The sequence below is a fragment of the Triturus cristatus genome, chromosome 3_2 (assembly GCF_964204655.1).
Source record: "Triturus cristatus chromosome 3_2, aTriCri1.1, whole genome shotgun sequence".
Taxonomy (NCBI): Eukaryota; Metazoa; Chordata; class Amphibia; order Caudata; family Salamandridae; genus Triturus; species Triturus cristatus.
Window position 1 is genome coordinate 864,233,037 of NC_140584.1, and position 18,741 is coordinate 864,251,777.

General features: G+C 51.9%; 1 protein-coding gene across 35 annotated transcripts in view; it reads right to left on the reverse strand.

Moving 5' to 3' along the window:
• Positions 1-18,741, reverse strand: part of MYO18A (myosin XVIIIA) — a 768,001-nt gene that overhangs the window by 40,655 nt on the left and 708,605 nt on the right. For 31 of the 35 annotated variants that reach the window (XM_085649195.1, XM_085649183.1, XM_085649193.1 and 28 more), the window contains one exon: positions 13,481-13,525. The exons of the other annotated variants lie outside the window; for them this stretch is intronic. In XM_085649195.1, the coding sequence (XP_085505321.1) occupies positions 13,481-13,525 (45 nt within the window). The remainder of the gene's footprint in view (positions 1-13,480; positions 13,526-18,741) is intronic. 35 annotated transcript variants of the gene reach the window in all.

Here is an 18,741-nt window from a genome sequence, read left to right on the forward strand (position 1 = left end):
CAGCAGCTTTGCATAGCACTTTCCTTCCACATCCAGAAGGGCAATTAGCCGGGATATTTTCGAGATCCTTTTTCATAGATAGCTACCAAGCAGGGGCGCCTCCTCCGCTAAGGCAGAGGAGCATCACCCTGTTGCTCTAAGAGCAAGAAAATGGAAAAATAAAATGATAATAACATATCATTTTATTTTTCCGAGCTACGGGGATGGATTAGGGCGGGGTGAGGCTTGTGCCACAGCGAGGAGGAGTGGTTTGTGCACACTAAGTGCACACTGGCAGAGAAAGGGGCTTGAAAAGACGCAGCTGAGGGGTGTTTAATAAAAGAATAAAGTGTTTGCTAAAGGACATGTTGTTCTTGGAAACTTTTTCTTGGAAACTTAGGCACGGATGCGCTTACTTTTACTCAAGAACGGTGTGAGTTTTGTTTAATCCACGTGGAGTTCACGAAGAGTGGCAAGTTAAAAACAAGCATTTGCAATGCATTAGGTCTCGCATTTACGCGAGTTTGAGCTATTGACATTGCAAATAACAATACCTATTGGCATTGTCATTTACAATGCCAATAGCTTTAACTTGTGTAACCACGAGACCTATTGCATTGCAAATGCTTGTTATAATAGCAGTGTCCATACTGTGGACGAATTCAGCACAGTTGCAAGTAAAAACACAAGTGAGTCTACCATTCAGGAAAAACGGTTTATTCTAATGTACTATGCCCCTATTTAGAAAAAGCATGAACTCGAGCATTTACATAGTCCTCTCATGCTCTTTCTGGAAGAAAAGTGAACACAGCCCCTTAGTGAATCAGTGTTCATGTGAATTAAGCTTCTGGATCAATTCTGTATTCGTAATTCAGAGGTCAAAAGGCTCTGGAAAGGCTTAATTTATAAACAGGAGTCTATGCAGGAGCACGGTCCTCTTACTTCTACTTGAAAATGAAAGTAGTAGGGATGCGGCACTAAATATTCAACAAGCATTGGCATAGCCAATAGGTCTAGCCTTTAGGACTTTCTAAGTGTTTAGCTATGCAACAATTGATGTTGTTGCATTAAGGATATTGTGCTGGATAACTAAACACTTATAAGGTCTTATTGTATATGGCAATAGGTTATGCTGTTGGTACCTTATAAGTATTTAGTTATGCAGTATATCATCTTTGGTGCAATATTATGAACTGTTGTATGGCGAAACATTTGTAAGGTGCTAAAGGCGAGACCTATTGACTATGTGAATGTTTGAGAGAGTGTTTTGAAGGCAGGGTTTTTGTAATGTTAATTTGTATTGTTATAAATGTGAGAGGTTGGTCTGGTCTATGTTGACCACTAATTATAGTGTGCACTTTGCAGTTGTTTAAAGAATCCTTATTGATGAATAGGTTAAAGACAACATTTATTGAAAGCTATCCTAGTGTTAGTTATGGAGAGTAGCCTTTAGTGTAAGAGTTGAAGGAATGTAAAGCTGCTTAATTTACCATTTGTGAACCATATAAATGCGTTAATTAAAGGAGAACCATAGAAGGCATATATAAAATATAAGTATTTATTAATATACAGTTTAAAAAAAAATATTGATGATATTAGAGAAGAAAGCATACTATATTAAATCTGTAGAACGACAGTAAATAGCAGAATATATAGTGGCCTGTAGGGGGAGATCAAATTATAAAGTTTGAAAGTGGTATAACAACCACGATAGGACTAGACAGAGTGCCTAGGGCAGTTTTTTTTTTACCTTAAGGAAACAGCGAAGGCAGTGATATAGGGGACCTATGGAGGACGGGTGCAGTGTGAGAACTGAGAAGCGCGAGAGAGTGATAATTAGTTATTTTTTTTATTGAGTTAGTTAGTGAGAGAGTTAGTGAGTTTTTAAGATAGTGAGTGATAGTAAGTTACTTAGTGAGAGAGTTAGTTAGTGTGTGAGGTATTGAGAGCTAGTTAGTTATCCTGTTAGTGAGAGAGAGTGAGAGTTAGTTAGTTAGTGAGAGAGAGAGTTAGAGATTTAGTGAGTATTTGAGATAGTTAGTGAATTAGTTATTGAGTTAGTTAGTGAGAGAGGTAGTTAGTTATTTAGTTAGTTATTGAAAAAGTGAGTCAGTTAGTTATTAAGCTAGAGAGTTAATTATGTATTTATAGAGTTAGTGAGAGTTATTGAGTTAGTAGGAGAGTGAGTGAGTTATTGAGTGAGATAGAGATTGAGATAGTTAGTGAGAGATTTAGTTAGTTAGTGATAGAGTGAGAGATTTAGTTAGTTAGTAAGTGAGAGTGGATTGGCAATGCAATAGCTTAAACTCTCGCAAATACGAGACCCATTGCATTGCAAATTACTAGCGCCCACACGGTGCTTTCACATTCATGGTGAGCGCCCATGCGGTGCTTTCACAGTTGTGAGAGAGATGGTAGGATGGGTGAGAGAGATGGTAGGATGAGTGAGTGAGAGAGATGGCAGGATGGGAGGGGGTGGGAGAGATGGCAGGATGGGAGAGAGTGTGAGGAGATGGCAGGATGGGAGAGAGGGTGATAGAGATGGCAGGATGGGAGAGAGGGTGAGAGAGATGGCAGGATGGGAGGGAGGGTGAGAGATGGCAGGATGGGAGAGAGCGTGAGACAGATGGCAGGATGGGAGAGAGGATGAGGGAGATGGCAGGATCGGAGAGAGCGTGAGAGAGATGGCAGGATGGGAGAGAGGATGAGGGAGATGGCAGGATCGGAGAGAGATGGCAGGATGTGAGAGAGCGTAAAAGAGATAGCAGGATGGGAGAGAGGATGAGAGCTGGCAGGATGGGAGAGCGCGTGAAAGAGATGGCAGGATGGGAGAGAGATGGCAGGATGGGAGAGAGCGTGAGAGAGATGGCAGGATGGGTGAGAGGTTGTCAGACAGACAGCGAGAGAGTGGGAGGAGCCGCTGGCGGGCAGGAGAAGCAGTAACGCTTTACAGACAGAGCGAGGGAAGGAGGGAGAGACGTGATGGGAGGGAGAAACGGCTGCGATTACTGACACTTCAGGAGAGAGGGCGCGTGAGGAGAGCAGAGAGTGACAATGTCAGTAAAGGATGGGAGGGCATGAAGAAAGGAGACGCTTGCAGAGGTGACAGGGAGAGAAGAAGAGACAGCCATTGGAGAAGGGTTAGAGGTGACAGGGAGAGAAGAGACAGCCATTGGAGAAGGGTCAGATGTGACAGGGAGAGAAGAAGAGACAGCCATTGGAGAAGGGCCAGAGACAGTGGGTAATGGGTGAGAAAGGCGACATTGGCAGGGAGAGAGAGCAGTGACGGAATCACAGTTCATTGGACATGAAGGAAAATGGGTGTATGGTTGGAAGGGCTACTAAATGAACAAGTTACTTATCTTCGGTAACGATGTATCTGTAAGAAACATTAGTTAGTTAGATTCCTCACCTTAGAATATCCCCAGGCGTCAGGCTGGATCCGGAAAGATTTTTGTAGCAATACCCCTTGCGCGTCGGTAGGCGTCGTCTGCGGCTCCGCGTCCGTCGTCGGCGTCGTGCGCCGTAATGACATCGTCGGAGTACTTAGATGCCGCCCTCGAGCTCTGACGTCAGTTCTTATACATAGCTTTCCGCGCCAGGGACGCTGAGCCATGCATGAGACCGACACTGGTGCCAAAAAATCTAGGGCCCTGAAAGGGAGAACCTTAACCCTAGATGTCGGTTCGCAGAACGGGGAGGCTGGGTGGGTCGGTGAGGAATCTAACTAACTAATGTTTCTTACAGATACATCGTTACCGAAGGTAAGTAACTTGTTCATCTGAAAGAAACACATTAGTTAGATTCCTCACCTTAGAATAGATACCCCAGCAATACCAACCCCGGAGGTGGGCCTGCGAACCAAAATCACACCAGAAAGTCCTGGAGAACAGAACGGCCAAAGTGGCCATCTCTCCGGACTTGGCTGTCCAGGCAATAGTGCTTGGCAAACGTGTGCAGTGAAGCCCACGTCGCCGCCTGACAGATGTCCTGCAAGGGGACTCCCCGTCCCAGGGCAGTTGTCGCTGCTGTCGCCCGGGTGGAATGGGCTCTCAGCCCAACAGGAGGGACCTTTTTCGCCAAGGAATAGCAGAGTTTAATACACAACACGACCCATCGCGAGATGGACCGCTTGCGCACAGCTTTGCCCTTCTTAGCACCTACATATCCAACAAAAAGTTGGTCGTCCACCCGGAACTGTTTTGTGCGGTCCAAATAAAAGGACAGCGCAAGTTTTGGGTCCATACGGTGGAGCCTCTCTTCATCTTTTGAAGGATGCGGAGGCGGAAAGAAGGTGGGCAGCGTGACAGATTGCCCGATGTGAAAGGGAGTCACGACTTTAAGAAGAAAGAAGGACGTGTCCGGAGGACAACCTTATCCGGATGAACCGAAAGGAAGGTTGGCTTAGCTGACAGAGCCTGGAGCTCACTCACCCGCCTAGCGGAGGTGATAGCCACCAGGAAGGCAGTTTTCAGAGACATTAGACGAATTGGACAGTTGTGAAGGGGCTCAAAGGGAGCGCACATGAGAAAAGTGAGAACAAGGTTCATGTCCCACTGAGGCATTACGAATGGAACAGGAGGGAACATATGAGTAATGCCCTTAAGAAAACGGGAGACAACAGGGGACTTGAAAAGAGAAGGCTGATCAGGAAGCCTTAAGAAAGCAGAGATTGCAGCAAGATAACCCTTCAAGGTGCCCAGAGCAGAGCCCTGCTGGGCCAAAGAAAGAAGAAAGAGGAGAACCTCAGAAAGAGGGGCAGAAAGGGGATCCACAGCCTTTGCTGTGCACAATGCCACAAAGTTGTTCCACCGGCAGGGGTATACCGTCTTTGTGGAGGGACGCCTGGCTGCCAGAATGACATCACAGACTTCAGGAGGCAAGTCAAATGGCATCAACTGTCGCCGCTCAATCTCCACGCATGGAGGTGGAGGCTGGACAGATTCGGGTGGAGGACCGTCCCCTGCTGCTGCGACAGAAGGTCCTCCTGAAGAGGCAGTCGTATCGGGGGATCGATGGACATACTGAGTAGCTCGGGATACCAATACCTTCATGCCCAATCCGGAGCCACCAAGATGACTTGGGCCCGGTCGCGCCTGATCTTCTTCAGCACTCTGGGCAGAAGTGGTATAGGAGGAAAGGCGTACAACAGACCGCAACTCCACTCGCGACGAAAAGCGTCTCCGAGCGAGTGCCGCCTTGGAAATTCCAACGCGCAGAACTGCTGACATTGCGCGTTCTCTTCGGTGGCGAATAGATCTAACCAAGGCTCTCCCCACTGCAGAAAGAGACCTTGCGCCACGTCCGAGTTCAGACGCCATTCGTGATCCATCATGCACCGGCGGCTGAGTTCGTCTGCTCTGGAGTTCAGAGAGCCCGCCAGATGTTGAACCACCAGGGTGATGCCCTGATGTTCCAGCCATGTCCAGAGGCGCAGAGCCTCCTGTCAAAGGGTCCATGACCCCACCCCGCCCTGTTTGTTGCAATACCACATGGCGGTGAAGTTGTCCGTGAACACCTGCACGACACTTCCCCGGACAGAGGGAAGGAAGGCTTTTAGTGCAAGTCGGATCGCCCTCAGCTCCAAGAGGTTGATATGGAGCCGAGTCTCCGCCGGAGACCAGAGTCCTCTGATCTCCGCCTCTCCCATATGGCCCCCCCATCCCAGGAGGGACGCATCCGTCACTACGACATGCTCCGGTTGGGGTAGGGAGAGGGATCTGCCGCTGACCCAATCGCGATTCGTGAGCCACCACTGCAGCTGTTTCGCAGTGCCCTCCGAGATCAAGACATGGTCGGACAGGTTGCCTCGATGCTGGGCCCACTGAAACTTCAGGTCCCACTGCAGAGCCCGCATCCGCCACCTGGCGTGAGGTACCAACAGGATGCTGGAGGCCATCAGCCCCAGAAGCCGCAGCACCAACCTGACCGAAACCCAGGACAGAGGACGGAAGATGGAAATCAGGGCCTGAATGTCCCGGACCCGCTGTTCCGGCGGATAGACCCGGAACTGCGCCGAATCGAGAACCGCCCCAATGAAAAGGAGCTTTTGGGATGGACTCAGGTGCGACTTCGGCACATTGATGGAGAACCCCAGCGAGTGCAGGAGGTCGGCCGTAGTCTGGAGGTGGGAGACGACTTGCTGGGGCGAGCCCGCCTTCAACAGCCAGTTGTCGAGATAGGGGAAGACTGGAACCCCTGATTGGCGCAGATGAGCTGCGACCACCGCCATCACTTTCGTGAACACCCGAGGGGCACTGGTGAGGCCGAAGGGGAGCACGGTGAACTGAAAGTGCTCCTGACCCACCGTGAACCGCAGGTAACGCCGGTGGGCCAGCAGGACGGGGATGTGGAAATAAGCGTCCTGCAAGTCCAACGCTACCATCCAGTCTCCAGGGTCTAGGGCAGCCAGAACCTGAGCTAAAGTGAGCATCTTGAAACGGTCCTTCCGGAGGAAGGAGTACACGCTCCTGAGATCCAAGATCGGGCGTAGGCCCCCTTTGCCCTTCCTGGGAACCAGAAAGTAGTGGGAATAACAACCACGACCTACTTCCGGACCAGGAACGCGCTCGACGTCCTCTTTGGCCAAGAGGGCCGAAACTTCCTCTCGTAGAAGATGCAAATGATCCCCCGACATACGGTGGTTCAGCGGTGGCATGGCTGGAGGGGTCGTCTCGAAGGGGAGGGAGTAGCTCCTTCGGACGATTTGTAGCACCCACCTGTCTGACGTGATGGAGCGCCAGTGGAGCAGGTGAAGGCGAACTCTGCCGCCCACTGGCATTGAATGGGCCTGAAAGCTCGGACTAGGAGGGCTTTGAGGCGGATGCTGCCGGGGTGGATGTGGACTGACTGGCACGTTGACCTCCAGTACCGCCTCGGCGGAATCCACGTCCGCGACCGCGTGCAGTTTGGTTCTGCGGCCGGTGGCTGGGCGGACGTGAGGAGGCGCCCCTTCCTTGGCCACAAAAGGGACGAAAGGTGGAAGTTTGCGGCCGCGGGGCCGAAAGACCCAAGGACTTGGCCGTGGCCCGGGAGTCCTTGAACCGAGCCAGCGCACTGTCCGCCTTCTCACCAAAAAGGCGAGTGCCATCAAAGGGCATGTCCATGAGGGAACTCTGGACATCCCCTGAAAATGACGTGGACCTCAGCCAGGCGTGACGCCGAAGCGCCACCGTGGTGGATATCGCCTGACCCAGCGAGTCCGTGGTGTCAAGTCCACACCGTATGGCGTGCCGTGCTGCATCTCGACCGTCAGCAAGTGCTTGAGTGAGTCGTGCCCGGGCCTCCACCGGGCACAAGGGCAGCATGTCCTCCACCGTATCCCACAGAGAGTGGGAATAACATGCCAAAAGGCAAGCAGTATTTAAAGACCGCAGCCCCAAACTCAGGGACGAGAACAGTTTCTTGCCAAACTGTTCCAACCTCTTGGATTCCCGATCCGGAGGAGCGGACGGGAAGGAGGATTGGGAGGTTGAGGCCTGGATAACCAGACTCTCGGGGTGGGGTGTTGGGAGAGGAAACTGGGGTCGCCCGGAGCAGGGCGGTGGCGCCGGGCAACGTTCCGGTCCACAGGAGGAACTGTGGAGGGCTTGGACCAAGTACCCTGCAGAACGTCTATGAGGGCCTCATTTAACTGCAGCAGAGGCTCAGTGGAGCTTGCTGTCGGTTGAAGGACCTCTGTGAGGACATTAGTCCTCACGGCCACAGCAGGCAACTCCAGCCCTAGGGCTTCGGCCGCCTTGCGCAGCACCACTGAAAAAGCTACACCCTCCTCCGAGGCCACAGTCGGAGGAGAGATGAAGCCAGCGTCCGGCGAAGTGTCCAGACCACTGGCATCCCCCAGTTCGTCTGCCCAGTCCTGTGCAAGGTAACCCTGGAGGGCCATAGGGTCCTCAGACCCCTCCCAGTCGCCCCCGTCATCCGATTCCTGATAAACAGGAGGAACTATCGGAGCCGGACGGTAGATGAAATGGTCATCCATCGACCTCGGGTGCGGCGCCGTATCGGCGCCGGGTCCGGACCGGGGCTGAACCGGGGAACGGCGTCGTCCGGAGACGGCGCCGGAGGTGGAACCGGTGTCGGCGCCGGCGGAGGAGGCGTCGTGAGGTCGACCGGCGCCGACCGAGATCCAGGCCTGGATCCCTCGGGGACCTGCGGCGTCGGGGCCGGAGCCGTCGACGGCGCCGGGGTCGGAGCTGCTGGCACGCAAGGTCGCCCAGTCGAACCTGCGGGCACCCGAAGGAGCGCCTACAGGCGTCGACGGCGGAGCCAGGCCCCTCATGGCCGAGAGGAAGGCACTGACCTCCGGCGGAGTCGCGTCAGTCCCAGGGACCGGCGGGTATGGGGACGGACGGGGGTTGGACCACCCTGACCCTCAGCCGAGTCGCGCGACCGGCGAGGGGAGTCCGAAGAGCGATGTCGTCTCTTGGACTTTTTGGAGTGCTTTGACTTACCCCAAGACCCCGACGAGCGATGACGATGGCTGCGGCTCCGCGATTGGTCCTTGGACCTCCTCCTGGACCGGGACCGAGAGCGACGCGGAGCAGAGTGCCGAAGCTCGAGAAGCTTACGGGACCGCTCCCACCTAGCTTTCGACGTCAAGGTCTGGCAATCGAGGCACGACTCCGCGTCATGGTCGGGCCCCAGGCAATACAGGCACCAGCGAGGGTGATCCGTCACCGACATAAGGCGATGACAGGCGTCACAGGCCTTGAAACCAGGCATCCTACCGGCACCAGAGTCGAGTCTATAGACCAAAAGAAGTGATTTGAGTTAGTCAAAAAATTACTAGGGGTAAGCTCTTCCCAGATCGGCGCTTACTGGCGCGGAAAAAAGAAGAACTGACGTCAGCGCGAGAGGGCGGCGTCTAAGTACTCTGACGACGTCATTCCGGCGCACGCCGCCGACGACGGACGCGGAGCCGCAGACGACGTCTACCGACTCGCAAGGGGTATTGCTACAAAAATCTTTCCGGATCCAGCCTGACGCCTGGGGATATTCTAAGGTGAGGAATCTAACTAACGTGTTTCTTTCAGATGCGGCCGCTGCTGGGGGATGGGGGACGAGGTAGAAACAGAGAGAAGAGCTCCGCAGCCAGAGACAGAAGATGGGGTCAGGGTACAGGCGTGGCACGAGAGGAAATTGGGTACAGGCAACATCCATAATAGCGAGTGCACGCGGAGAAACCCTGCCAACCCATCCTGCCCCGCAGGCATGAATAGCAGACAGTAAGGGCCCAGATGCAGCCCGCCCTGGCCGCCCGCCAGCCCCAGGAGAGGGGCCTGTCTCAGCAGCCTGCAGAAAGAGTGATTCACCGCGGCTGGCACAACGGGGCCTGTGTGCAGCAGCAACAATAGGCAGAGGGCCCTGCTTGTTTTGGAACAGATGTAATGCATTGAAAAATAAAATTTATGAGGGCTTGAACCAAAGCTCAAAAAAAGCTCCTCTATTTTTAGAAGTGTCTTGCGCTGTCAAATAGACGCAGACCGCATGACGAGGCGCGTCTGTGATCGCCGAACTGGTTTGCGAGATGTTTGTCCCGAGCAAATTTAGTGCCTTGATGGTTACCCTGAAATTATAACAGGGCACTGTACTGAAGTATTGTGTAAGTCAGCAAGACTCTCGAGATGACGCTGGCGGGGTGGGGGCTATACGTGAAGGAGGAGGGTGGACATTGACTGCTGGAGAAGGAGGGTAGAAGTTCGAGGGGGAGACAAAGAAGAGGGGTGAAAGACCTCTAAGAATGTAGATATGAGCGAGAAGCAGGGACGGGTTCACAAAAAGGTATTAATGGAAATTGGTTACTAGCTTCACCAAACCGCGCTGTAATAACACCAACCCTTCTAGAAACAGGATCGGACCCATCTCCATTCTCACAGGCAATGGAAGGAAATCCACCCCCTGCGTGGGACTGCAAAGGCAGAATACACGTAAAAGCAGACCATCAAACTCAGGAAGCAATAAACGACATGCATTCAGCAAAGAACAAACAGCTGCTGGGGTAATGCGAATATTTATTACAACTGCTTCCACACACAGATAGACAGGAGACGAGCTGGCCAGAGCATTGCAGCGATGCAAACATTCAGCAAAGAACAAACAGCTGCAGGGGTAACGCGAATATTCATTACAACTGCTTCCACACACAGAGAGAAGACGAGCGGGCCAGAGCGTCGCAGCGATGCAAACTTTCAGCAAAGAACAAACAGCTGCAGGGGTAACACGAATATTGATTACAACTGCTTCCACACACAGATAGAGAGGAGACGAGCTGGCCAGAGCATTGCAGCGATGCAAACTTCCTGGACTACAACAAGCCCGCGAGGTGTGTGCGCGCGCGCGCACTTGGGAGAGCAGTATGCTCATTTTCAAGCACTGCACTCTTGCTTGTGGCGCGCCGCTTTGCGCTCCCGCAAGGTGGATGCCGCCACAAGTACAGTCCTTGAAAATGAGAAGAGCGATTGCTAAAGGCCCTCCTGTGCAGAACATGCGTGCTGCGAAGGCGAGACCTAAAAATAACTAATGGAGATCGTAATCCAAACAAAACCAAGACAGATTTAGATTTTCTTGGATTGTACCAATGCTCTTAAGGGGAGTTTGAAGCTTCCCAAAGTCCCTTTCAATATTTGCATTCCCTCCTACTGTATCACAAGCCTCTTCACAAAACTGCCTTTGTGTGACATGGAACACTCAGCATGCAAGTCTGAGAGCTGAAAGGAGGCAAGACACGGGTGTCGCTGGACTGATTGGGGGCAAGACTGGGTTGTCAGGGGACAGATGGAAGGCAGGTCTTGGGTATCATTGGACTGATAGAAGGCAAGACTCTGGTGTCATGGGTCTGATGAAGGCAGGTCCAGGGTGTCTTTAAAAGGGTGACATCAGACTCATGGAAGGCATGTCCAGGGTGTCTTAAAGGGTGATATCAGACTCATGGAAGGCAGGTCCTGGGTGTCATCAGGATGATGGAAGGCAAGACACACGTCAGGGCATCAATGAGAAGTAGAACTCAGGAGTAATAGCACTGCTAGGAGTGAGGCCCCACATGTCAGAGCCCTCCCTGGAAGCAGAGCGTATTAGAAGTGATACACCACTGACCACAGCAGGAACCAAGTGCCAGAACACTGAAGAAACCCTCAGTGTGTTGCGCACTGTAGACAGGACTAATGTGTCATGATTTGGAATTTATGACACAGTAGGGATGCAAGACTTGGCTGTTGCAGCAATGGAAGAATTTCAAAGCTTGTATCCCAATAGAGATGTAGGGTAACACTCTGGTGTCTGCACCACCGGTGTAGGATTTGAGTACCATGAAACTGGCTGGATGGTGACAATCTGTGCTAAAAAAAAAAAAAAGAAGGCTATCCGAAGGTTAAGTTAAATCGATGGATAAATGGAGAATGCCTTCTTCCGGGGACTGTCGGTAACACCAGGCCCGCCACAAACATTACAACTCATCCCATATAGTTTCTGCACTGTTGTGTTTTTTAAGAGGCACTCTTGGAAGCACATCGGTGTACTACTGAATACATCAACCATCTTCCTAAAAGCATCTCATCAACAGTAGCCATGCACTTATCATTCGGGCTCCTGGGCTGTCCATTCTGCAATATGCCCTGCTCTCTGCCCCAGTTATGGTGGATTCCGTCCCCTATTAGCCAATTCATTATTGGAAAAAAATTACTTCACATAGTCCACATTCAACATTCCCACTGGGGTACGGTGCTAACTGAATGTCTTAACGTTGAGCAACCTGCCCTCGGTGTTGGTGCATAGTCAGAGTTTTATCATCACTTCACAGAGAATGAGGAATACACAAAAAACCAAGGCTTACTACACAAAAGCTCGGAGAGAGGTCTTGGTTAATGGGGGGCTAGCATCGCCCATGCATGTTTCACTCTTGTGGCTTTACGGCAATGCCCATGCGGTGATGTCAGAGCACAATTCTTCCATTCACACTACAACTACCATGCAGTTACTGTCATCTCGTGGCAATAAGCTTGCACATTAGTAATTGTGGCAATGGCAAAGCACATCTCCACACATGCAGCAATATTTGTGCATATTTTTCGTACTGTCAACATCGATGCACGCGCTACATTTATACTCAATAGACGGTTGTGCTTGTGCCCCTTTTTTAAAATAGAGATCGCCATACCTAAGTAGGTTTCTTTCAAGCCATGGCAACACTTATGCACATTTCTTTCACACTAATGGAAATTAATAAGTATATTGCTTTCACACTGCTGCCAATTTACAAGCACATTTCCTCACGTTTTAACGTTATCTGTGAAAATGTTTTCCTGTCGGATGTTTCAAGCGACTAACATTTCTTTCACACTTTCAACCCCAGTCTGATTTCTCACGCTGCCTAATATATCGTTCAATCGTATGGGAATTAATAGGTTCATTGCTTTCACACTGCTAGCAATTAACAAGCACATTCCTTTCACGTTTTTAATGCTATCTGTGAACATTTTTTTTCCGGATGTTTCTACCAACTAACATTTCTTTCACACTTTCAAATCCAATCTGATTTCACCCGTGTGTGTGCACTCCAATGACATTTATGACCATTTCCAGGCCTATTTCTTTCATACTGATGGTAATATCTAACCACATTTCTCTCACAGCGGCAGCCACGTCAATGGTGTCTATTCGTAGTAATGGCAATGTCCCTGCACTGTTCCTTCATAGTGATTACAACGCCGACATACCTACTCATACTGGCGGCAGCATCCCTGCATGCATGCCAGACTGGCCGCAATGTCCGTGTACCGTTAATTCAAACCGAATACACAATGCCCATACACTTTGCCTTCATATGTTTGAGGGAGAACATTCATATTTCATTCACAAGGATAGCATGCTTCACTTACAGCATCGTTCACACAGATAGCAAAATATGTACACATGACACTGAATGCCCATGAAGAATCCCTTCACACCGATAGACATGCCCCTGCGTTTCTTCCAAACCGACCTCTGGTTTCAGGCACATTTTACTCAGAATAGCAAAGCCTGTGCACATTTCTTTTGGGCTGACAGCAATGTCCATGCACATTTCTTTCACATCGATAGCGAGGTCCCCATACATTTCATTCGTACGGACTGTAGTATCCACACACATTTCCTTCACATCCATAGCAATGCAATTCGAAAGTATGTTCATACTGATTGTATTGTCCATGCACAGAACTCCCACCCTTATGCCAACGTCCACGCACATTACTTTCATAGTAGCAATGTCAATATGTCAATGCACAGCACTCTCGCCCTCATGGTAATGCCCCTGCACATTACTTTCATCGTGATGGCGATACTGATGCCCAGGTCTGTCATCTCCTGGCACTACTCGTGCATGTTACTTTCACACGCGTGGCACATGCAGTAAACCATGCAGAATTAGATTTTGGCTAACAGGTGTCTCTTTTGTGGGGAAAAACATGCTGGGGTTAGGAGCACTAGAATATCTGAAAAATCGGCAGAGCGTCTGCCTCCTCACGTTTTATTCTTTCGTTTCTGATACTTTGTCACCATGTCCTGTAAACTGAAAATGAAATGAAGAGATGAGGTGAGGGGGAGGAGAATTCAAGGTTTATGAAACAACTGAAAATACCATGACAGCATGCAGATGTTGCATGAAAAATAAAAGGGATAATGTCCTTTTACATGGAAGGGTGTGAATAAAACCAAGCATCCCACACATCGTGGACCCAACATTCACTCTATTTCATGGCTGCGCCACTCTCCAGCGCAATGCCAGAATGCGGCTTCAGTGTAGCTGCATGGTATCTGCCCAGACCATCCTAGAGCGATGCCAGAGCCTGTCCCCGCAGCACCAACAGGACGGCTCGCTGCTGCACATTAAAAAACACTCCTGGTGCAGTGTGACATCTCTCCTGTGCAAGGACGGATTTTTGGTTTTAGGAATATGGCATGGAACTAGATCGAGGAACAGAGGGGTGCTTACCAAAGAATATTACTACAGCATACATACCGCAAACCCCAAGATTTGCTGAGACAAGCTGGCGAGGACGTGTATCGGGGACGGTAAAAGGCTGCACGTTGTATAGTTCAACACTAACACTGCACATGCATTGCACGTTTTGGCACAGGGAGATGAAGCAACTTGCTGGAAACACACGCACGTTGGTCAAGTCCTGAGGTATCCGTGTTGTAAATGCAGTGCCTGGGCCCCTAGACTGAATCTGGTTCCTTCAGGGCATTTATCTGACACGGGGCACAAAGCAGCTGTCTGTGTCGGAGTATTTCGGTCTAGTAGCACTGCATCTCTCCAGCACAATAACAGAACACATCTCAGGTACAATACACGTCTCCAGGGCAACAAACAGCAGCGTGTCTTCAGGGAAATGTTCAACTATCTCTCCATCTGCCTTCCGCGTTTTCAAAGAGCATCTCACTCGCGCATTGCAAGAGGATCTCTCTGGCCAGGGCAACAGCGGGACATCTCTTCAGTGGCATGCCTGATTACCTCTCCAGCTGTCTGGTACGAGGGATTTCCCGTGTAATTCACCAGCATCTCACTCGTGCAGTGCAGGAGGATCTCTCTCGCCACGGCAACGGAGCAGCATCTTTTCAGTGTAGCTAACAGCGCTTTTGACGTAATGCTCCACAGGGTGCTGAAAACTTTAAAAACTCACTTACCTTTAACATGCTTCAACAAGCATTGGCATAGCCAATAGGTCTCGCCTTTGGGACCTTATAAGTGTTTAGCCATGCAACAATTGCATAACTAAACTTATAAGGTCCCAAAAGCGAGACCTATTGGCTATGCAAAGCGGCCGCGAAAGTAATCACGATCACACATCAAAGCGGCCGCGAAAATGAAAGTAATCGCTGTCAAGCGCGGCGCGCGCGCCCGCGCACATGCACTGTAGCTCTAGGCTGGCCTGGTAGCACTTTTTGGAGCCCTCTCAATAAGTCTCGCCAGACCAGCGCATGCGCTGGGTCAGGCGAGACCTAAAAATGGCCAGCTGTGGCGATGACGGGCAGCACTGGCACGCAGCACTATGCCTTATCTGTGGGTGTGGCCAGGTGCCGGCTTGCCCAGCTGTCTGAGGGACATGTAGATGCACTATACATACTCGCATCCGTCCGGTCGGCTCTGTTCTATGCAGAAGTTGAAATTTCAATGACCTACGTTTTATATAGCGCGAACTAGACCCGAAGATATGAGGTTTCAGAGCGCTTTACAAGAGCACCAGTTTCGTTACCGATGGTCCCATTCATATTTGTTAGGCACGGGGGATTAAGTGATTTGCCCAGAATCACAGGATGTTGAGCGTCGTTGCCGAGACTCGAACCCGGTTCCCCAGCTTCGAGGTGGAAAGCTCTAGGCATAAGGCTCCACCCTACCAGCCAACTCACAAGGTGCCACCGTGTGACATGATATCGGCGCCCATCGGCGATGAGCCGATATCACACGGTGACAGGGAAAACGAGCTGAAAACCACTGTAAATTGTGGTTTTCCAGCTCGCTTTCCGAGGCTTCGAACTCCGGCGTACATTGAGGGGTGTTGATACACCCAGGACATCGGCACCAGCGTCCGAAAGCTTTATGGGGATGGGGTTCAAAAGTATCCCTACACCTACAGTACTTCTCGGCACGCTCCGCCTTCCTCACACGGTGACATTTTTTGTGCAAGTTGGCAGGACGCTTCATTAGGTACTGTGCTTGTGCAACTCTCCTGGCATACTGGCGGCTCAGTACTGCGTGAGTGTGACGGCGTCTGTTACCCCGGCACCAATGTGCATGTCGTTTCTACCAGTCTGCTCGGCGCGAGTCTTACCTCTGTCTTACGGGCACACCCGGTGTGAAGCAGCGCTCATGAATGCGAACCCTTGGCAAACGCATCATGCTGGCGCCGCACTCGACAAGCCACAAGGGAACGGAACATTGGGGAGTTGGAAGGTGCCAGCGATTGAAACTGGCTAGCAACGTGCTTAGTGCTGCTGTAAGTGCAGATGGTGCCCCGGCACCGGAACCCGCTGCTGGATCCCCTTCATGACGGACTTTGAATATATTACCAAGAGATGGGAGAGGAGGGCCGTGCTACACCACTGAGCGAGAAATATCCGAATGTATGCAAGAGACGGGTATACAGCCTGGAGCTGTGAACACCCGCCCGCAGTACTTATTCGAAAAGAAGGACGTCTCGCGAGCAGCACCTCGTTGGGTGAACCCGTGCCTCGAGATTCAAGTCTAGACAGCCCACTGAATTGAAAAGGCATCTATCCGCGCATCAGTATTTTTGAACTGTGAAAAGCAAACCTAAAAAAAGTATTTTCAAATACTTTTTTGTAATTCCAGAGTATGCCACGTGCAAAACAATTTAGTGCTCGGAATTTTTAAATGAATGCGCACCTCTTACCCAGGTGTCTCTACAAACAGCTAAAACACACGAAAAGCTTCGGCACATGAGACCGCGCAGTCTCCATATACCCGACCTCACGACGGGCCCAAAGGACTCGGCCTCACTATACTTCAAAGTTCTGCATCTCTGGTACACCTCTTGGCTCTCCATGAGCGCTTAGGCCCAGGTTTCTCACGATGCACGTCACGTTACACGTACGATGAGTAGCGAGAAGGGACACGTGAGCCAACTGCCTGCAAAATGCGCCCCCACCACGGCTCCCCAAAACGTGCATTAATTCTCCACAAACGGCGGCCGCCTCCCGCTCTCTCCTGTCGCGGCGTCTCGCAGGCCGCCGCTCGTTAGGCTCGGGGCCCGGCAGACGGTGCAGGCATCTGTCTCTTCCAGGGAAGTAACACGTTGACAAATGCTGCGCCGGCTCCGAGTAAACTCGCAGCGCCGAGCCATCCATCCAGCTCGCCCTGGCTCCGGGAGGAGGCCGCGCTGCTCGCGGGAGGCGGGAAGGAGAGGGCTGGGGCTAATGCTCCACCCCACTGAGGCGAGGAGACGGGGCGCGCCAGCAGGCTGGGGTGAGGCCCAGTACGAGGGAGGGATGGTAACGGGAAGCACCAAGCCGAGGGAGGAATACACCCCGAGACAAAGGACGGAGGTCTGAGGTGCCTGAGAAACAAGCTAGAGTAGGAGAAGGCGGAGCAACACACGACAGCCAAGAGGGAGTGGGGTATGGTGTTGATGTGTGGAAGGTGGGAATCCACACCAAAAGCAATAATAGTAAAAGTACATGTGGCAGTGGGGGTGTCTTTGGGGAGAAACGAGGGACTGCATGGAGGGAAAGCGCCTCTCCAGGGACAGAGAGGCAGGCGGCATCAAACTCCTCCAGATCCTGTCGATTGTAGGGGGCACCTGTGAGTTACAACGGTGTCAGATGGTCCCCATACCAGTCCATGATGGGGTACTTAGCGTGCAACAGATCGGTAGGACTCAGTAACTTCCTCCACTCCATGGCGGTGCACTGGTAAAGTATCAAAAGCCAACTAACAAGCGCGCAACCAAGATGGCCGCGTAGGTGCGAAGCTCCCGAGGACCTCCGCGACCTCCTGAATTAATCCTGATTATATCCTGTCTTTGACGAGGGGACTGTGTCTGTGTACCCGTGCTGAGGCGGCACCCGTTTTCCGTTTTCGAATCGGACCCCGGACACTGGTGGGAGCACCGATCGAAGATTGCGGCCCTCTCCGCGCCGGCCCCCCGGATTGGAGTTGTGGGGCGATCCGGGGACAAAGCGAACAACAACGGCGGGCAGGGCTGGGCGACTCGCGTACCCCGCGCTTTCACTTTCGCTTTTGCGCCCTCCTTGCCCTCAAGCGAGGTAGGGTTGCGGAGCGGGGTGCGGTGGTGTGGCCTTGCCCCTGTGCCCGGCTGACCCGCCGGCTGTGAGTTGTCCTGCGGTGCAGTGGTCAACCCCCCCCCGGAACCCGTGAACTGGTTTATCGGCCCTTTCGAGGAGATTGGCACGACTTTGGGAGTGCGACATGTCCACAAAGCAAGATGGCGACCGGGCCAAGGTGAAATCGACCCGCCGCGGCCCGGCACATCAGTCAAACAGTATGGACCGCTACACCCTCCAGAAGGGATCCCCAGAGGCACAGCGTACATCCCCCGCGGGCCCTGCTGAGGCGTCTGCTCAGCCCGCGGATCTGACCCTCCGGGACGTCATGGGCGCCATTGCCGAAATGAAGGCCTCGGTGGACCAGCGCTTTGATACTCTGGCGCAGAAGATAGACTCGGCCCTGGTGGAGGTGGGCCTAGTGAGAGCCGACTTGTCTAAAACAAATGACCGGGTCGATTCCCTGGCCCACACCACCTTAAGTCTCACTACAGACGTGGCGGCCCTTCAAAAGGAGGTGCACCGGCTTGGCCAGGCGAGCGCCATGATGGACCGTCGATTGGAGGACGCCGAGGGTCGGGCCCGGAGGAACAACGTTCGTATTGTCGGGGTGCCGGAGGGACGGGAGGAGGAGGCGGCAGATTTGTTTGTGGAAGACCTGATCCTCACCCATCTCCAGCCCCGGGGGCTGAGTAAACTTTTTGCGGTGGAACGTGCTCACAGGGTCCCCGGAGGAAGACCTAAGGTCGGAGCTCCGCCGCGGCCTCTCATTGCCCGGATTTTTAACTTTCGGGACAGAGACGCTATCTTGCAGACTTCCAGGCTACAGGGACCGGTCAAGCTTGATAATATGGACGTGAATTTCTACCCTGACTTTACTCCGACGGTCCAAAAGCAGAGACTGAGTTTTCTCGGAGTTAAACGTCGCCTACGGGACATGAACCTTAAGTACTCAATGCTTTTTCCAGCTAAGCTGAGGGT